Raw genomic sequence first — 18434 nt, 5'->3', positions numbered from 1 at the left:
TTCCAACTATTCACAGGGGTGTCTGGTACACATCCCCCACGAATACGGGGGGACCAGTGTATGTATGTATGTATTATATATATATATATATATATATATATATATATATATATATATATATATATATATATATATATATATATATATATATATATATATATATAATATATATATATATATATATATATATATATATAGAGTAGAGAGAGAGATAGAGAGAGAGAGAGAGAGAGAGAGAGAGAGAGAGAGAGAGAGAGAGAGAGAGAGAGAGAGAGCGCTATTGACATTTGAAAAGGATTGTGTAACAGATAAGAGAGCATAGCATAAATGTACAAAGGTTACACAAATAAGATAATCGGCAGCTATTTATTATCTATTCATAATATGGTCCTCTGTTTCTCTCCAGTAAGAGTATTCATAACATTTTCTATTCTTATTTTTTTTTTCTCTACAGACTTAATTCCAGCTTTGCCATTTACTCAGAATTTTTCATTGTTTTTTTCTTTGTTTTTGTATCAGTTTTTATTGTTAACGTACAAGATACCTTTGCATGGTTTGCCTTAATGACCCTATGAACGATTTCTTGAGCCTGTGGATGAAGATTAATGTGAGAACGAGGACTTCCTTCCATGTTGTTTGTAAGGCAGACACCTTAATGAGTCAGTGAGTGTTTTGACTGAGCTTCCCTTGTGGAGGCACGGGCTGTTTGACATCTTTATGCCCTGAGGTCAGCTTAACACCTGAGAGAGGAACTGGCAGCGCTGGAAATTTTTTTTGCCAAGTTTAAGAATAAACTTGTTGTTTTATTGTTGTTAAATGGTAGAAACTTACGAGGGCTTTTAATAATTGGCAAAAATTGGTCAGCAACAAATTATATTTATGTTGTATAACTTACGCTGCCTTCATATACCATAAAATGTGAGCTGGAATATTTGATGTGGCAGCACCTATCACCGTCCATGCCCTATCCTTTTCGCCATGAAGGAGCCGATAGAGTATAGGAGAGCTCCCCAACCTAGATAGGATGGCATCTGAATAGAATACTAGGTTAGGGCTCTTCTAATAACCTGTTTTCAGATCTCCGATGGGCGCTTTGACGCCGATGGGCGCTTTGGCACCGATGGGCGGTGGTGCCGATGAGAGCTTGGCCACTTGTGGGAGCTCAGGCGCTCATGTAAACCTATGAACCAATGGAAGCTCAGCTCCAAAGAGTGCTCTTATACTAAATGGAGCTCTTGTGGCAATGGGAGCTCTTGTGCCAGTGGGTGCTCCTGTGCCTGTGTGTGCTCTTGCGACAGATCAGATATTAATAGGCGCTCTTGAATTACTAGACATAGAAAGCAGGACCAAGTCTCTTCCTGCTCAAGAAGGATGCACAGGCACCAACAGATGCTCAGGTGCCACACACTTCTTAGAGCTAGACTCAACTATAGAGGAATCATCTGGAAAAGGGAACACAAAAGGATAAAGATCCAGCACCAAAGGACACTCGGAACTTTACCTGCATACGGCCTCTTCAGATTGATTCCCAGAGAAAGACTTCCTCAACAAGGAACGAATCTTAGAGGATGGTATCCTTGCACTACATTGTCCCTCTAACCCATCGTCATTGTGTGAAAACTGTTCTGGACTCTCCCAGAAGCTGCCAGAAGGATGTTGGTCGTCTTGTAACATACTGGCCTTCTTAGGAGGGACTGGAGAAGGCGACACATTACGAGTCCTCATTTACAGTGGATGAGACTCATCAATGAAGCGCCACTGACGCCTGGGGGACAACTCCTCAGAGCTCGACCCACTCGTGGAAAGACAAGACACTTCCTTAGAGACGCCTTTCCAATGGTGCTCTGTTGCGACCTGGGATTTAACTACAGGACAGCCTGAGGGGAAAAATGTCTGTGGGCAAACCTACTGACCTCCCTTGGGCTACCAGTAAGCCTCCTTCCAGGTGCTGGGGAGTTTGGCGGGACCTTTGCCTAGGAGAATCAGGGGACGGATAGCACCTCCTTCACTGTACAACACCTCACTATCACAGGGTTAACAGTACTATCCCCAACACAAAAAACTGGAACAGTGTGTTATCTGACTAGGTGCCCATGTATCACAAGAAAACAACTTGAGCACCTGTGTAGCTTTAGCTTATAATATTGAGTGCTCAGGCACCACTGGGCGTTTGTGCACAACTAGGAGCTCGATTGGCTCCCACTGGGCGCTCGGTGCCAATGGAAACTCAGGCGCTAAGGTGTCTTGGGCCCAACTAGGTGCTCAGTTACCTATAAGATAAATGCATGACGTAATCTTCAGTGAAACATATGACTAAAGGCAGGATCAGCCAGTATAATTTGGCACCACACAAGCTAATAGCTTTGACACCAAAAGTACTCTGTTATCAGTGTAGCTACATAACAGTTGTGTTTTGATTCATGCTCAGCAGGCACCAATAAATTAACATTACTTTGTTCCCTTAATCAGTATCAAGTACAGCTCTCTATAGGGATGTTCTCTCTGTAGTGGGCTCTTGTACGTTTTTCATGAAAGTTGCTTCCTATTAGGATCTCAGTAGACCTTCCTCCGAAAACCCATCATAACTAATTCTCTCCCGCTACATTATAACCTTTCACTTAAATAATTCTGGAAAGGAAAGACTGATAAGCGTTTATATTTATTGCAATTTTGTTACAGTAGTGAACATGCTATTAAACAAAAGTGATGAAAAAACTTATACCAGACCTTTAAACAACAATAATTACTAATCCTGCAAAAACACCTTGTGGAATTAAAATTCAACACCAACATCATTCTCGTAACAAATGCAATGTTTACATTATTACGCTACTCTATCAGGAAGGTAGCTAAAGCAATGCTTACAATATGCTATTTGCTTATCAACTCAGTAACATTTTACTTTGTTGTGTACTCATTTTAAAGATTATTTGATCAAAAGATCACTACTGAAACGTATTATCAAACAATATCTGGTTGGTACCAAGTGTAAACATCAGTCCGACAAACCAATGTTTACATACAGTACGGTCCCCAATTATGCAAGAATTTGGTCGATCCATGGCCTCGCAGAACTGGAAAATTGCAGATTTCGATACACATACCTTATGGGAATAATTCCATTAGGGCCAAGGCAAACGGCAACTTACCCAGTCAAACTTTTTTATACTAACCATTTTCAATACTTTCTATGTACTATACTGTAATTTTTTCTATGAAATTGTTCTTATGAATAAATAAAACATTAAAAAGGTTTTAATAACTTGAAAAAGTTTAAAATTACACACAGGATGGTGAAAATCCCACACATAAACACTGCCACCATTGGGTTCAAGTGTACTGTACGATAGTCATTTTCTTTAAAAAAAACCTTTTGGATGGAATTTCCTCTACCCATCCTCTGCCAAAAAACCTTCAAACTCCTTTATCTCATCCTCCATGAAGAGTTCTTCTGCTGAAGGAAGGCTTTGTGAATCATTTGAGAATTCGGGGACTGGTGGATCATGCATGTCTTCACTCCTGTTATGCCTAACAAAACTTGTTATGAGTGGGCACCTGTCTGTTTCTTTGTCCGTCACGTTCACTATGTAATAGTTTTCGTCTAAATTTATTCTACGATAAAAAAAGAACTGACGAAAATTAAAAATGTGATAAGAAATTACAATTTCTTCAATAGAAATGATAAAAATTCAAAATTCAACATAAAATGACAGTTTCTTGAAAAGTTTAGATTGAAGGATTCTCTCTCTCTCCTCCCTCTCTCCTCTCTCTCTCTCTCTCTCTCTCTCTCTCTCTCTCTCTCTCTCTCTCTCTCTCAAACACATCTTCTCTGTTAATCACTTTTACTAATCATTTTCATCACAATCTATTTAAAAAAATAAAACGATCAAATGCCAAAGTTAGTCAAAACAAGTTAACCTAGACTAAAAAAAAAAAAAAAAATCTTACTTCATGTTCAGCAATAAAGAATTTAAAAGTTGTCGACTGTTGCTAAAATGGAGGTTGCTCTTTCCTTTGTCTTTAGCTTAAGGACAAGCTTTTTAGTTTCAAGAAAATAGGTCTTCCACTTCCACTTCAAGGCAGACGCTACATGATGTGGATGATCAGAATACACTTTGCAGATCTGAATAATACGTATGGCGATGATGATGATACCGATCATTCACACACACTGCGCTATGACGGCACAAATGCATGACGCAGAGCCTCCCGTCTTAGCTAATGGCTGAGCAGGAAATCTTTCTCTCGCATCTTTAGTATTATAATCTCTACCACCTTCCAGGAAGTTGCCATCAAGATGCTTCCAAAATGTTCCAGAACAATTGTTGCTGTTAAGGCCAAAGGTCTTATGAGAACTCTACACCAAGCATTCTATGACTTTTTAGAGTGGTGCATAAAAGCACATATAGAAGCATTGAAGACCTCCAACAAGTCACTTCCCAATGTAACTTCATTATTACATAATAACCCCTCCTGTAAGGACCTGTTTGAGAAGTCCAGTTGTGTTTTAAAAACTAAAGAGGAAGCTCACCAATAGAATTGTAGAGAGTACTCTCTTGTGAGAAAAATAACAAATTTTCTAAGACAATTTGTATTTTCATAGCTACAAATCTGAGGTCTTAACAATAAGATGATTTTCTAGCACCTAGCTGGATCCGGTTAAACGATCGGAGATTGAAAAGCAAGGAATCTGTGAGATCTGGCAATGCGTGCTTATATCAGGTGAAAACTGGTCAAAGACTGCTCACCCACGCTATCAAGTTTAGTATTTCCCAACCCAGGATGTCATAAGATGACTGAGGGGTGGCTAGAGGTGGGCAGTAAAGCATTAAGACCTCAGGTTTGGACTATGAAAAATACAAATTGTCTTAGAAAATTTGTCTTTTGTTCATACGCATACAAGCCTCCGGTCTTAACAATAGGATAGACTTATACTTGGTGGGAGTTACAGACATCCTGAACTGGCTGGGGGCCAACCCACCAGTACAACTCCAAAAGAAATATCTACAGGAAAGGGACTAATGCCCATGAGAAGCTAGATAAACTGATATCCAACAACTCAACCAACTGGGTTACATACAATGATATATGAGAAGAGTCATTGCAGTAAGGAACTAAAGAAAAATTCTGACTGTTTGATAACAAACCAATACATCAGGATTCGTTATCACTCCTCACTCCTCATTGCTAGAGAGTGGAGTATATGCTACTGAGCAGAGGGTTTGACTATTTGAACACAAAGCAAACAAACTACCAGTATGACTATCTTACTCCCCTGTGCCAGCCCAGTCCAGTAAATGACATGTCTATTCCTAAACCCGCCATAGGAAGAAGGAAAGGAACAAGAGAAAGAAAAAGATCAACCAACTCACTCATTCTCTCTTCCACACAATCATCTTTGGTAAGATACAAATGTGCCCAGTTAAGGGCAACGATGAGTTACACGATCTGTTGGGCAGCCACGACAGGACCAGAGGAAAAAGTGTCCATAGATCTGTGGGCAACATCCTTAACCCTTAAACGCCGAAGGGGTATAATAAAAATCGTCTCCCGTATGCCGGCGGGGTCTGGGAGTGAGCGCCGAAGCGGAAAAAATGTTTTTTTTCAAAAAATCACAGTGCGCTTAGTTTTCAAGATTAAGAGTTCACTTTTGGCTCCTTTTTTTTTGTCATTGCATGAAGTTTAGTATGCAACCATCAGAAATGAAAAAATATCATTATCATATATAAATAATGCGATATATGATAGCGCAAAAACAAAATTTCATATATAATTGTATTCAAATCGCGCTGTGAGCAAAACAGTTAAAGCTAAAGAGTTAATTTTTTTCGTTGTATTGTACACTAAATTGCATTCATTTTGGTATATAACACATTGTGAAACGATCAAAGCAACACAGAGAAAATATTATCACAAAATAATGCATGAATTCGTAATGCGCAGACGTAAAAAAATGTTTTTTTCAAAAATTCACCATAAATCTAAATATTGTTCTAGAGACTTCCAATTTGTTTCAAAACGAAGATAAATGATTGAATATTACTATATTGTAAGAGTTTTAGCTTACAATTGCAGTTTTCGACCATTTTGAACGAGTTAAATTTAACCGAATGTCGAATTTTTTTTTTTTTTTATATATGCAAATATTTCAAATATGAGAAAAGGTACAACCTTCAATTATTATTTTTTTTGTATTCTACATGAAATTGTGCACATTTTCATATATAAAACTCTATGAAACACCTAATATGAAAGGGAGCAAATATTACGAGAATGCAACTTACTCATTTCGGAGATTTGCGGCGGAGAATCCGCACGCGGAGGGAAGGAAAAAGTTTTTTTCAAAAATTCACCATGAATCTAAATATTGTGCTAGAGACTTCGAATTTGTTTCAAAATGAAGATAAATGACTGAATATTACTAGACTATAAGAGTTTTAGCTTACAATTACGTTTTTTGACCATTTTGGTAGTCAAAAGTTGACTGAACATGGTTTTTTTTCTATTTATCGTGATTTATATGCAAATATTTCAAAAATGAGAAAAGCTACAACCTTCAATTATTTTTTGTTGTATTCTACATGGAATTGCGCACATTTTCATATAAAAAATTTTATGTAACGGCTAATTTAAAATGGTGCAAACATTACGAAAATCAGACGAAAAAATTTATGATTTTTTCAGTAGAGTTACCGCGCGGACGTAAGGAAAAAGTTTATTTCATAAATTCATCATAAATCGAAATATTGTGTTAGAGACTTCCAATTTGTTGAAAAATAAAGGTAAATGATTTAATATTACTAGATGTAATAGTTTTAGCTTACAATTGCGTTTTTCTACCATTTCGGTCGAGTCAAAGTTGACCGAAGGTTGAAATTTTGGCACTTATCGTTATTTATATGAAAATATTTCAAAACTGATGAAAGCTGCAACCATGGGTTGTTTTTATTTGTATTCTACATGAAATTGCGCACATTTTCATATATAAAACTTTATGTAACGGCTAATTTAAAATGGTGCAAACATTACAAAAATCGGACGAAAAAATTTCTGATTTTTCTCGGAAGAGTTACCGTGCGGACGTAAGGAAAATATTGTTTTTTTCATAAATTCACCATAAATCGAATTATTGTGCTAGAGACTTCGAATTGGTTGCAAAATAAAGGTAAATGACTGAATATTACTAGAATATAAGAGTTTTAGCTTACAATTGCGTTTTTTGACCATTTCGGTCGAGTCAAAGTTGACCAAAAGTTTATATTTTGGCACTTATCGTTATTTATATGAAAATATTTCAAAACTGATAAAGCTACAACCATGATTTGTTTTTAGTTGTATTCTACATAAAATTTTGCATCTTTTGATATATAATACTCCATGTAACGGCTAATTTAAAATGGTGCAAAAATTATGTCATAGTGACTAAATAATTTCCGAGATGTGTCACTGATACTTTTTAGTGCGATAAGAGAGAAATTCGCGCTTGCGCGCCTGCGTAACGATTGTAAACAAAACAACGCCTTGATCCGTGAGCTCCCAGCATCCCCCAAGGCACATGATTCAAAAGTTTTTGCCTAGTAGGCCTATAACTATTTTTCCGCGAATTTAAAAAAAAAACTTTTTTATATCAACGTACCATACGTCCAATTGGCACCCAACAAACAATTTATATCGACGTTTAATATGTCCAATCGGCGTTAAAGGGTTAAGATAGAAAGAGGCGAACGTGGACTGGCATAACCAAGTACTAGTGCTCAGAACTCTATGAACAGCCAAATTTTTCTTGAAAGCCAGAGAGGGACCAATACCCCTGACGTCATGTGCTCTAGCCTGCACAGACTTGGCAGCAGAATCATCAAGAGTTAAATACGCCTGTCTGATAGCTTCGTGTAGCCCAAAAGAGATTGTACTCTTGGAAACCTCTTTCTTGAACACCCACATTAACTAAATGCCTATGACATCCTGCCCTGAGATGTTGTGTCCTCTTAATATAGCAACGCAGAGCCCTGACAGGACACAACAAGAGCTCTTGAGAATCACAGCCCACAAAGTCATCCAGAGATGGAATGGAAAAGGAGGCAAACCTGTCATCTTGCACCGAGGGATTCTGGGTCTTAGCCAAGAATTCCCGGACAAATTCAAAGGACACTGACCCCCAAGCCCTGGTGTGCTTCATACCATAGCTCAGGCCATGAAGCTCCCTACTCTTTTTTGAAGAGGCAAACGCCAAGAGGAAAACCATTCTGAGTGTCAAGTTCCTGTCTGATGAACAACATAAAGGCTCATAAGGAGCTTTAGTGAAACTTCTCAGGACCAAGGAAACATCCCACATTGGAGGCTTAAGCTCCCTCAGAGAACACGACTGCTCAAACCCTTTAAACAGCAAAGAGAGTTCCCAGGATGAGGAGATGTCAACACCTCAAGATGTAACACTAAACTCGGGCCACCCTGTAGCCTCTAATAGCGGAAACGGACAAGCCTTTCTCATCCCGGAGGAAATCTAAACAGTCTGCTATGTGCTAAATAGAGGTCTTGAGTGGAGAAAAATCCAGTTTACGACACAAATCACAACAGATTGCCCATTTACCTTGGTAAACGGCAGGGGTGGTTTTCCTGAGATTGCTGGACATAATTCCTGCTGTCTTCTGAGAAAAGCCTCTCACTCAGAGGAAATACTTGATAGCCTCCAACCGTGAAAAGACAGGGATTCTATTGACGGGTGGAATCTTTCTATGTGTGGTGACAAAGAAGATGCTGCCACGGGGGAATCTCCCTCAGCACCTCCGACAACAATGACAGCAGATCTGGATACCATTCCGCCTGCAGCCACAGAGGAGCTAATAATGTCATCCTGAGATCTTGCGAGCTCATCTCCTGTTCAGTACTTGGCAGATCAAACAAAACAGAGGGAAGGCATACACCTCCACGCTGTCCCAGGGATGTTGGAACGTGTCTTCCACTAACGCCAGAGAATCACCGAACAGAAAACCTCTAGTTTCCTGTTGAACAGGGTCGCAAAGAGGTCCAGCATAGGTCTCCCCTAAACCTGGAAAAGCCTGTCTGCCACAACCTGATGAAGGGACCACTCTGTGCCTAGGACCTGATCCTGAAGAATGAGCTTGTCTGTGACCACTTTTCTTTTGCCTGGGACATACCTGGCTGAGAGCTCCACTGAACTGTTGACCACCAACTGGTGAATCTCGACTGTTAGCGTGAAGTTGACATGAAACCACTCCCCCCTGCAGGATTTTCTTGAAGGTCCCTGGATATTTCACGGCCGCCTCTTTGTTGGCCGATGCTGCTTCCCCATGTGTAGGGAAACAGACTTTAGGTGGAACCTTTTCTGGAACTGGTGGAACCACCCTTTGCTCGCCTGAAAACCTTGGAGAGCTGACAAAGGTCCCGGTTGTGGCTCTTCTTCCTCTTCTGGAGCTGGTTCATCAAAGCCCAAGAATTCCAATTCCCCTTCTTCATTGCCTTCCTGTGCCTCTACATCGCTGCATTCCTCTTCTCCTACGTTGCCACCTTCTGTAGCAGTTGATAGCTGCTAGTAGAGCTGTTGTGCTTTCTCGCATATGATGTTGGAGTCAAGGGGCATGTTCTTCTTACAACAGTCCTTGATCCAGTAGGCGAGGGCAGTTTCCATTTTCAAGATTGTTTTATCTCTCACTGTGGACACTGCTTTTGCTGTACCAAAGTATGCCCATGCTTACACTTTTTCTGATTTCATTTTTTTTTTTATGTATCTCACCGTGCTCTTGTCCACACTGAAATGGCAGCCAAACGGAGCAAAACTCTTGCCCTCCTTCAACATATCAAGAACTTTCACCTTCTTGTCAAGCTTCATTACAGTCTTCTTTCTCTTAGGCTCTTTGCCAGAAGCCTTAGAAGGAGCAGGGGCAATTTTCAGCATGATTCACACGGATATTTGCCAATATGTAAACACAGCTTCACAATTACGTTCACGTATATCAGTAACTTTCTATGCAGTGAGGCTGATGAAGGAGAGATGCGCAATACCCATAACTCCATCTTCGTTACATGGGACTCGGGTTTCAACCAATCAATGCCAAGTGTACAGCCAGTGAGCGACAAGGAAAATGAACGCTGCTCCTGGATTGGCTGCTCTGCAGAGGACAGCCAATAGCGTGTCGAGTATCATTTCGTCTGAGTACTGCTCTAAGATGGTGTCAAGGAATCACAGGGTTTAGTATCAGCGGAATGTTGGCTTGGGTGAAGCATCTTTTACAAAAAACCAATTATGTTATTGAATACTGCGTACCACAGACAAAAACATACATATCCTGCTATTCCCGCTGTCTTACATATTTTAGATGTGCTCTGCGTACTTATAGTATCATCCAAAAACACTTTATGTACACAAGTACCATATTTAGAAAACATATTTAAAACAAAACATTTCATAAAATGCACAGTCTGTGCAAAATGTTAATGCGCATACTGTACCCACTTGACCCCAATACATACAGTTCAATGTTTTCTTGTTTGCAAATTTTTTCCATGTGCAGTGCAGCACATATACACTACTTTGAACTAAAAATTATTCTTTAAAATGTCCTCTAAATGTTCTGCTTCTCGTAGGGCTTCTGGCAAAAAGCCTAAGTGTCAGATGTCAATGCTGTTTAATGACAAATGAGGAGAAAATAGACATGATTGTTATGTTGAGAGATGGCAGAAGATGGAGAAGTACCAGCCCATCACCACGTGAAAAAGTGCAGTCGCCTGCACTGGGAACGAGTATGAGCAGAGCAAAATACTTGGGGAGGCCATTCATGGACAAGAACTCGCCTCCCACTTAAGTACTGTTATCCCACCAACGGACCAGGCCTTTGAAAAATTTTGGGGTCTCTACAATTTGATCAGGGATGTTACGGAGGTACAGGCAATGGTCAAGTCATGGGATAAAAATAAAGGGCCACAACTTCCTTCAATACTATTAATGATAGTGTGAGGCCCTATCATACCTTGTTTGTGTAGATGTAAAATTATTTAAAGAAGGTGGTGCCTCCCAAAATCCCTGACAAAGTGCCTCCTGGAGAAGGTGAAGAGTGCCTTCACAGGATGTGTAACTCCTCTACTTTGCCGTGCAGTTTATCTTCATCGTCACTCATCAGGCTGTACAGCTATACTAATATCATCATCATCTATAATCTACATCCATCACCAGCCAGTGCTTTAATATTATTATTATAATATTCATTGTTATATATTGTACTACAGTGAGTAACATGAAAATACAGAATACTGCTGTATGAAAAAATCTGCATCTGCAAATAGTGAAGGCCCATGAATAATTTTATAGATACATTCCACAGAGAAACCCGTGATTGAGCGAGTCCTCCCACGAATAATTTTTACATATGTTCCCACAAAAAATCCGCGAATCCCAAGAACATGAATAACAGGGAGTCCACTGTACCATGACAATTTCTCAACCAACATTGCTAGGTACCTAGTGCAAAAACTACAGAATTCATATATTTGGCAATGCCAGTATGTATGGAAGACATCCAGGTTATCAACGGACTTGGTTAATTGCGATCCGTTTCATGGCACAAATCGGCAATCCATGCCGATACCGATAATAGAGTTATGGCGTCGTAACATACCTATCAGAGGTGCCATTAACTGGATATCAGTCCCATAAGTAGCAGTTTCAGTTAATGGTGTTTGTCGCTTATTAGCACCCCGCCAAGAACAGAACCCCTGCCGATAACCAGGGACTGCCTGTAATTCGGTTATATCCATACCGAGAGCCCAGTCAAAAATTCTAGGGAAACAGTTTAAAAATTTCTTATCCCTTTTGAAGACAAATGCCTTGCAGTTACAGCAATCATGGAATACATGATGAATTCAGGATTGACTCAGGTATAGAAGTTGTCATTTCCCTTTTGCGGTCTTTTACACTACAAAGATCCGCGCTCAAGAAAGGTTCCAATTACGTACTTGGTCCCAGAACAAAGTGCTTAGACTTCAATCATTCCCTCAATTCAGTGGACCCAATACAACTGCAATTCACAAGCTGCAACAGGCAATCTTGATTGCATTAGCATTAGGAGCTTGTACTATTGGCAAACAAGGGTCTTAGACAGGGACAATACACCATACAAATGGCTGATCATCAATTATCATTGTTGGCCTGTCATTCCTGGCCAAGAATGGGATTACTTTAAGAAGGAAATCTTCTATTCTAGGTAAACTAGATTTAGCAGACAAAACATTATGTCCAGTCCAAGCACTTAAGGTTTACCTAGATGTCACGGTAAACATTCCTATACTCTAGCAAAAATATTCCCATGAGCTCGAACAAATTTGACTACACTGTGTATCAGCAGGTGGCATGGATAGTTCTAACCCATAGGTGCTACAGCAGCAAACCACGAGTTTTCCCAACAGGCAGGTATGCTAACTATTGCTGGGGAAGGTTTGACAATACTGCAACCATACCCAGCATGCGTAGTTAAGTCACCACAGACCTTCCTCAAAAAAACATAATTTTGCACTCAGTTTCTTGTTTTTTGCTACCAAACCTAAAGGTATTTGGAATAATGAATAGGGTCTTGAAACTTGTGGCTTGACCCTGGACCATAAATGTTTTTGGGTTGTTAGGCTGAAGATTCAAGAGCTTTTCGTAACGTCAATTTCATTGTAAAGCTCTTGAGAAAGACAGTGACTACACTATCAAAAAACCGGTTTTGGTAGTCGCTGCTGAGTCCTCAAAACTCTCCCACTTCCCAGATGAAGAGACATGGGATTTGGGTATAGGGTCATCCTGCATCAACCAACAGAAAGGAATGGCAGCTTGGCTGGATTTTGGTCGTATGTAAACAATATGATGGTGCGTATGCACACAACCACTTTTTCTTCTTCTTGCAGGTTTTGACGTAGGTGAACTGGGTTTAGGATAGGTGCCCTCTTGTCCTGAGTCCATTTATACTCTATCACGTGTTATAATGTTTAACATTACGACACAATACCCGGCCACAAGACCAGCTAAAAGAGAATTCTTTGACATTAGTCTGGTCACCAAGGAGCTCTGGATAGACCATGGAAAGGGTAACCCTTGAGGACTTAACAGCGACTACCAAAAATAGGGTTTTCCTACATCAAACCCTGCATAAGACTGCCTTACAGTAAAGACAGTGGTTAACATACAGTAAGTCAATATGCACAGCTTGAACAAATACGTACACAGGTTGATAGTAAGAGAAACACAAATAAATACGTACTAAGACAATTGTTCTAGTATCCCTGACATAATGAACAACCACCAAACAAACAAAAATAACAATAGGTGTTGCAATGTTAACAGTTCACAACCCAGATGAGAACCATGACCACATATCTTGATTCCAAAGAAAAAGTGGTGGGTTACCAAAAGGTGAGTCAGCAGTACCCCAACCTTCATCTGCCTGCCAGCAATTAACATCCCCTATTACCAGTCCTAAAGAAAGTTTCCATCTCATTGCCTGCCACCAACTAACCCCTTATTACCAATTCCAATGAGAGTTTTTATCTTATGTAAAAATACTGTATATAAAAGAGAAGGGTTTGTATTCTTGTAGAAACAAAAGTACATTCAAGTACCATAGTTATACATGCAAAATAAAAATAAAATCTTTTAAACTGTATTTTAAACTAATTACTTTTAAAATTTAGTCCTGTATACCTCTAAAAATTTTGTCTTTATACTTACTGTCTATTGCATGCATAAATTCTTGCTCAATAATCTTTATAAAGGGATTAGCTTGACTGTGGCCTGCTGATGAATTCACTGAAAATTTAAACAAAACACAAATAACTTATAAGAATTGCAAAACTTGAAATAACACAGCTTTACTTTTTCCAAAAGGAAACACCAAAATGAATAAAGACTTTACAGAACTAAAATAAGTTTGAACTATAGGCAAAAACCTGTTCACAGGAACATTACTGCATTAAAAATACAGTACAACTCATAAGGAACCAACTTAACATATAAAATAAAACCATATGATTTTAACTATATGACTAAAGACCATTCCTAAAATCAAAAATTTTTAAACAATTTTTATTTTCCTAAAATACAAACCTGAGGCCTTTATATTGGGAAAATTCTCCTGCACAACTGGAATAACAGTTTGTATTCTTGTAAATTCAACGTCATATGATCAAGGTATGGTGGAGTAATACATAGTATCACTCAATGGGCCCAGCGAGTGGGAGGAGTCTCATCTCACTCGCCCCAAAGAATCCGGTGACATACCAGTGATCTTCAAGGCAGGAAAACTGAATGAGGAGTGGTTGAGCTGGGCCATTAATGTAAAGGCCTCAGGTTTGTATGTTAGGAAAAATGCAAACATTAAAAATCTATTTGTTTCCATATGTACAAACCTTTGGCCTTTACACTGGGAGACTTACTTATTGGTGGGAGGAAAAGTAAGCAATGATCGATTGTAGGTCTGCCTCACCTGGCCTCACTTCCTGACCATTGTTGGAGTATGTGTAGGAAGGAGTTGAAAGCCTCTGACTAAGAGGAGAAAATGTTTTCCTAGTGGCCAGGCATCTGGACTTTTGGCACAAATGGAATAAGTTTCTAAACATGCCAAGAAGAAAAGGCAGGATTGTATTTGTTTTAAAATGAACAATTGGTTAACTATGTTGATCTATAAAGACAATTCTCTGTTTAGAAAGGCAAGAATGGCATCATTATATTCAAGATTTATTTACTATATGAAAGTAAAGAAAAAAGAAAGACATTTCCTCACATGTATCTAGACAGAACTATGACTGAAGATTGTTCTCTTCACTGCACACCGGGAGTGAAGAAGGAAAGGAATAAGACCATTACTATCAGTCAATCTTTTGCACCAACATCTAGACTAGATACAATTAGCACACAAGAAGCACTGGTTATGCTAGACAACTTGTTGGGCAACCACAGGACCCAAGGAAAGTGTCCAAGGACTTATAAGTGATGTCCTTCAGGTAGAATGAAGTAAAGGCTGTCTGATAATTCCATGTACCAGCCTTCAAAACTTTTTGAACCGATAGATTCTTCCTAAAAGTGATGAGTTTTAGGTTGTTCTGAGCTGTCATCTACATTAGCAGAAGCATATGCACTTCTGATACCCTCCCATGGCCAGGAGGAGATGGTATTCTTGGACACTTCTTTCTTATTCCAACCAGTAACTAACAAAAAGCCTTCGACACCCATACCTGAGGTTTCAAGTTCCTTTTGCATAGTTGCGTAGTGCCTGAACTAGGTATATGAGCATTTCACTATGATCATCACCTACGAAATCTGCAAGGGACCGAATCAAAAAGTAACTTAGAATCTATCATCAGGAACTAACGGAGTTTGAATCTTAGTCATGAATTCTGGGACAAATAGGAAAGACACTGAATTCTTGCCCCTAGAGTGCTTAATCTTAAAAGAGAGTCATGAAGTTTCCTCACTCTTTTGGTTGAAGTTATGGCAAGTAATAATACTGTCTTGACAGTTAACACCCTATCGAAGACCCCGTAAAGGCTCATACGGAGCATGAATAGGGCTGCTAAGACACGGCATCAAATCCCAATTAGGAGGCTTGAGTTCTCTAGGAGGACAGGGTTGCTCAAAACTTCATAAGAGCATAGAAATCTCCCATGAGGAAGAAAGATCCACTCCTTTTCGACAAAGAACTAAAAATAAAGCAGCCATTATTAGCCGACACAGAAAGGAGCTTTTCCCTATGTAGCAAAATGAGAATTGCTGAATAGAAGTTCCGACTGGGAAGTCATAACCCTGCTGATCACCTGACGAATCAGTCATAAGGGTGGAAAGGTGTAAACATCCAGGTTGTCCCATGGATGTTGAGGGGCATTTTCTGTCACTGCCAAAGGGTTCGGAACTACTGAGAAGAATACTTCCATTCCAGTTTCCTGTCAAAACTGGTAGCAAACAGATCCACCTGCAGCGCTCCCCAAAGAATGAACAGCCTTTCCAGCATCTCCTGGTGCGACGACCGCTCTGTTTCCAAGTTTTGACCCTGTTGACTCAATCTGTCTGCCACTGTGTCCCTTTTACCTGGAATGTACCTGGCTGACAGAACCACGAAGTGGTTTATTGCCTACTGATGTAACTGGACAGTCAAATCGTGAAGATAGTGAGAGACCAGGCCCCCCTGTTTGTTTATGCAAGCCACCACTTTGGTGTCACACATCAAGGCCATGGAATGCCCTGCTACCTGATCCTGAAGTTCTTGAAATGCTAAAGAGGCCACTTTTAGCTCCAGGACATTGATGTGAAGATGTTTTTCTTCCAGGCTCCAAATTCTTAAATCAAAAGACCCTCCACATAAGCCACCCACCCTTCAGTCAAGGTGTTAGAGAAGAAAAGAATCTCTCGAAGAGAGATAAAGAAGGGAGAATCCCTCACCAAGGACCAAAACCTCTTTCAACCTCCACTGTGAAGAGCTTAGGTGAAGTCAGCCATGAAGGACAAACTTCTCCAAAGATGACAGGTGACCAAGAACAACCTGTCATTGACGTGCAGGCTGTTTCTGTTTTGATAAGAATGACCTAATGACCATCTTGAACTTTTCTATTCCTAGGCCTGGAGAAAATACTCTCGAAATGACTGTCTATCAACATACCCAGGTAAAGATTCCTTTGGCTGGGGACCAGACTTGACTTTTCCAAAATTACTACAAGGCCTCCAGTTGAGACAAAACTGGAGAAGACAGTCTCTGTCATGGATCAATTCAACTTGAGAACTTGCTAAGACCAGCCAGTCATTGAGGTATCTGAAAACATGAATCCCTTGAGAGTGAGCCCAAGTCGAAACCAGAGTGAACACCCTTGTGAATATTTGGGGATGGCCGAGAGGCCGAAGTACAGAACTTTGAACTGTTAAACTCTCTCCCACAATGAATCAAAGGAACTTCTGAGATGACTGGTGAACTGGGATCTGGAAATAGGGATCCTTCATGTCTACTGTCAAAAAACAGTTGTTCTGTATGATGGCAGCTAGAACCATATGGGAGTTTCCATTTTGAAATGAGTCTTCCAGATGAAAAGATTCAAAGCTGAGAAATCTATAAATCTCCAGGTGCCCAATGCCTTCTCTATTATGAAAACTCAACTGTAGAAACCCATGGAAGGATCCTTCACTTCTTCCACAGCTCCCTTCTCCATCATATCCCTCACCATGTTCTGGAAAGCCACATCCTTTTGAGTCCCTGGAAGGTAAACCCTCTAACGAAGAGGATGATCCGTGAGAGAAGGATGAAACTCGAAAGGGATTAGATATCCCACCTGAAGAACATCTACTGCCCAATCTTCTGCTCCTAACTGCTGCCCCACCAAAGGCAGTGGATGAGGGGAAAAGGGGGGGGCTCTCTCTCTAACATTTCTATCCTCTAGCTCTGCCTGTTTCTCTTCTGCCTCTAGGAGGCTGCAGCTGAAAGGGACATTGCCTGAGAGGAGGTTTAAGTGGCTTTAGGGGATGGTTGTTGGCCCCTACGAGGACCAGTCATAGTCTGTGACTTTCTCTGTGGAGCTTGTTGTCTTGCTCTAGCTATGTTAGGGCAAGCAGACACTGATGATTTAGAGGCTGCTTGCAGAACCAGTCGCTGTTGTAAGATCTTTTCTGATCAATCGCAGTTTGAAACTGGTCTTTCAGCAAAAGAGAAGATGATTCCAATAATGCCCCATTCCTTAAAGCTAACATGGACTCAGGGCTGATGTATATCTGGACACCCTAGAGAGAGCAGAGTCCAACCTCTTCAGCAACCAGTTGGTCCACATATCTGCTGTTACGTGGGTCAGAAAAGAAATGTTTTGCTTCCAGACTGTAGGGGACGAAAGAAGGATGAACACTCCTTCGAATCCTTCAAGAAGGGCGTCACAAAAATCTTTCCCACTGCCGTTATATTAATAAAAGTTTAACTAGACCACTGAGCAGACTATCAGCTCTCATAGTGCTGGCCAGCAGGATTTGGATGAAATGCCAGGTCTAAGCATGAGGCCAAGCACTGGGACTAAAATGACAAATTTTCTAAGACAATTTGTATTTTTCATAGCTACATGCCTGAGGTCTTAACAATAGGATATTGGATAATTTCTAGCGCCTAGCTGGATATGGTTAAAAAGCAGATGAAAGCAAGGAATCTTGTGATATCTGGCAACTCATGTGTAGATTGGGTGAAGAGTGGTCAAACACCGATCACCTACACCAGTCTTTCCCAACTCAGGATGACTTAACAAAAAGAGGGGCGGCTAGAGGTGGGCAGTATAATGTTAAGACCTCAGATTTGTAGCTATGAAAAATGATATTGTTATAATACAATAAAGTTTCATACATACTTACCTGGCAGATATATACATAGCTAAGACTCCGTCGTCCCCGACAGAAATTCAAATTTCGCGCCACTCGCTACCGGTAGGTCAGG

The 18434-nt window shown here is 40.1% G+C and overlaps 1 protein-coding gene across 9 annotated transcripts in view; it reads right to left on the bottom strand.

Moving 5' to 3' along the window:
* LOC135200242 (uncharacterized) overlaps positions 1-18434 on the bottom strand; it is a gene marked incomplete at its 3' end in the record, with an annotated part of 370718 nt that overhangs the window by 287611 nt on the left and 64673 nt on the right. For all 9 annotated transcript variants that reach the window (XM_064228699.1, XM_064228698.1, XM_064228697.1 and 6 more), the window contains 1 exon segment: positions 13718-13795. In XM_064228699.1, coding sequence (XP_064084769.1) covers positions 13718-13795 — 78 coding nt within the window.

Source organism: Macrobrachium nipponense, chromosome 26 (genome assembly GCF_015104395.2).
Source record: "Macrobrachium nipponense isolate FS-2020 chromosome 26, ASM1510439v2, whole genome shotgun sequence".
NCBI classification, from domain to species: Eukaryota; Metazoa; Arthropoda; class Malacostraca; order Decapoda; family Palaemonidae; genus Macrobrachium; species Macrobrachium nipponense.
This window is presented reverse-complemented; position numbering and strand designations above follow the sequence as displayed.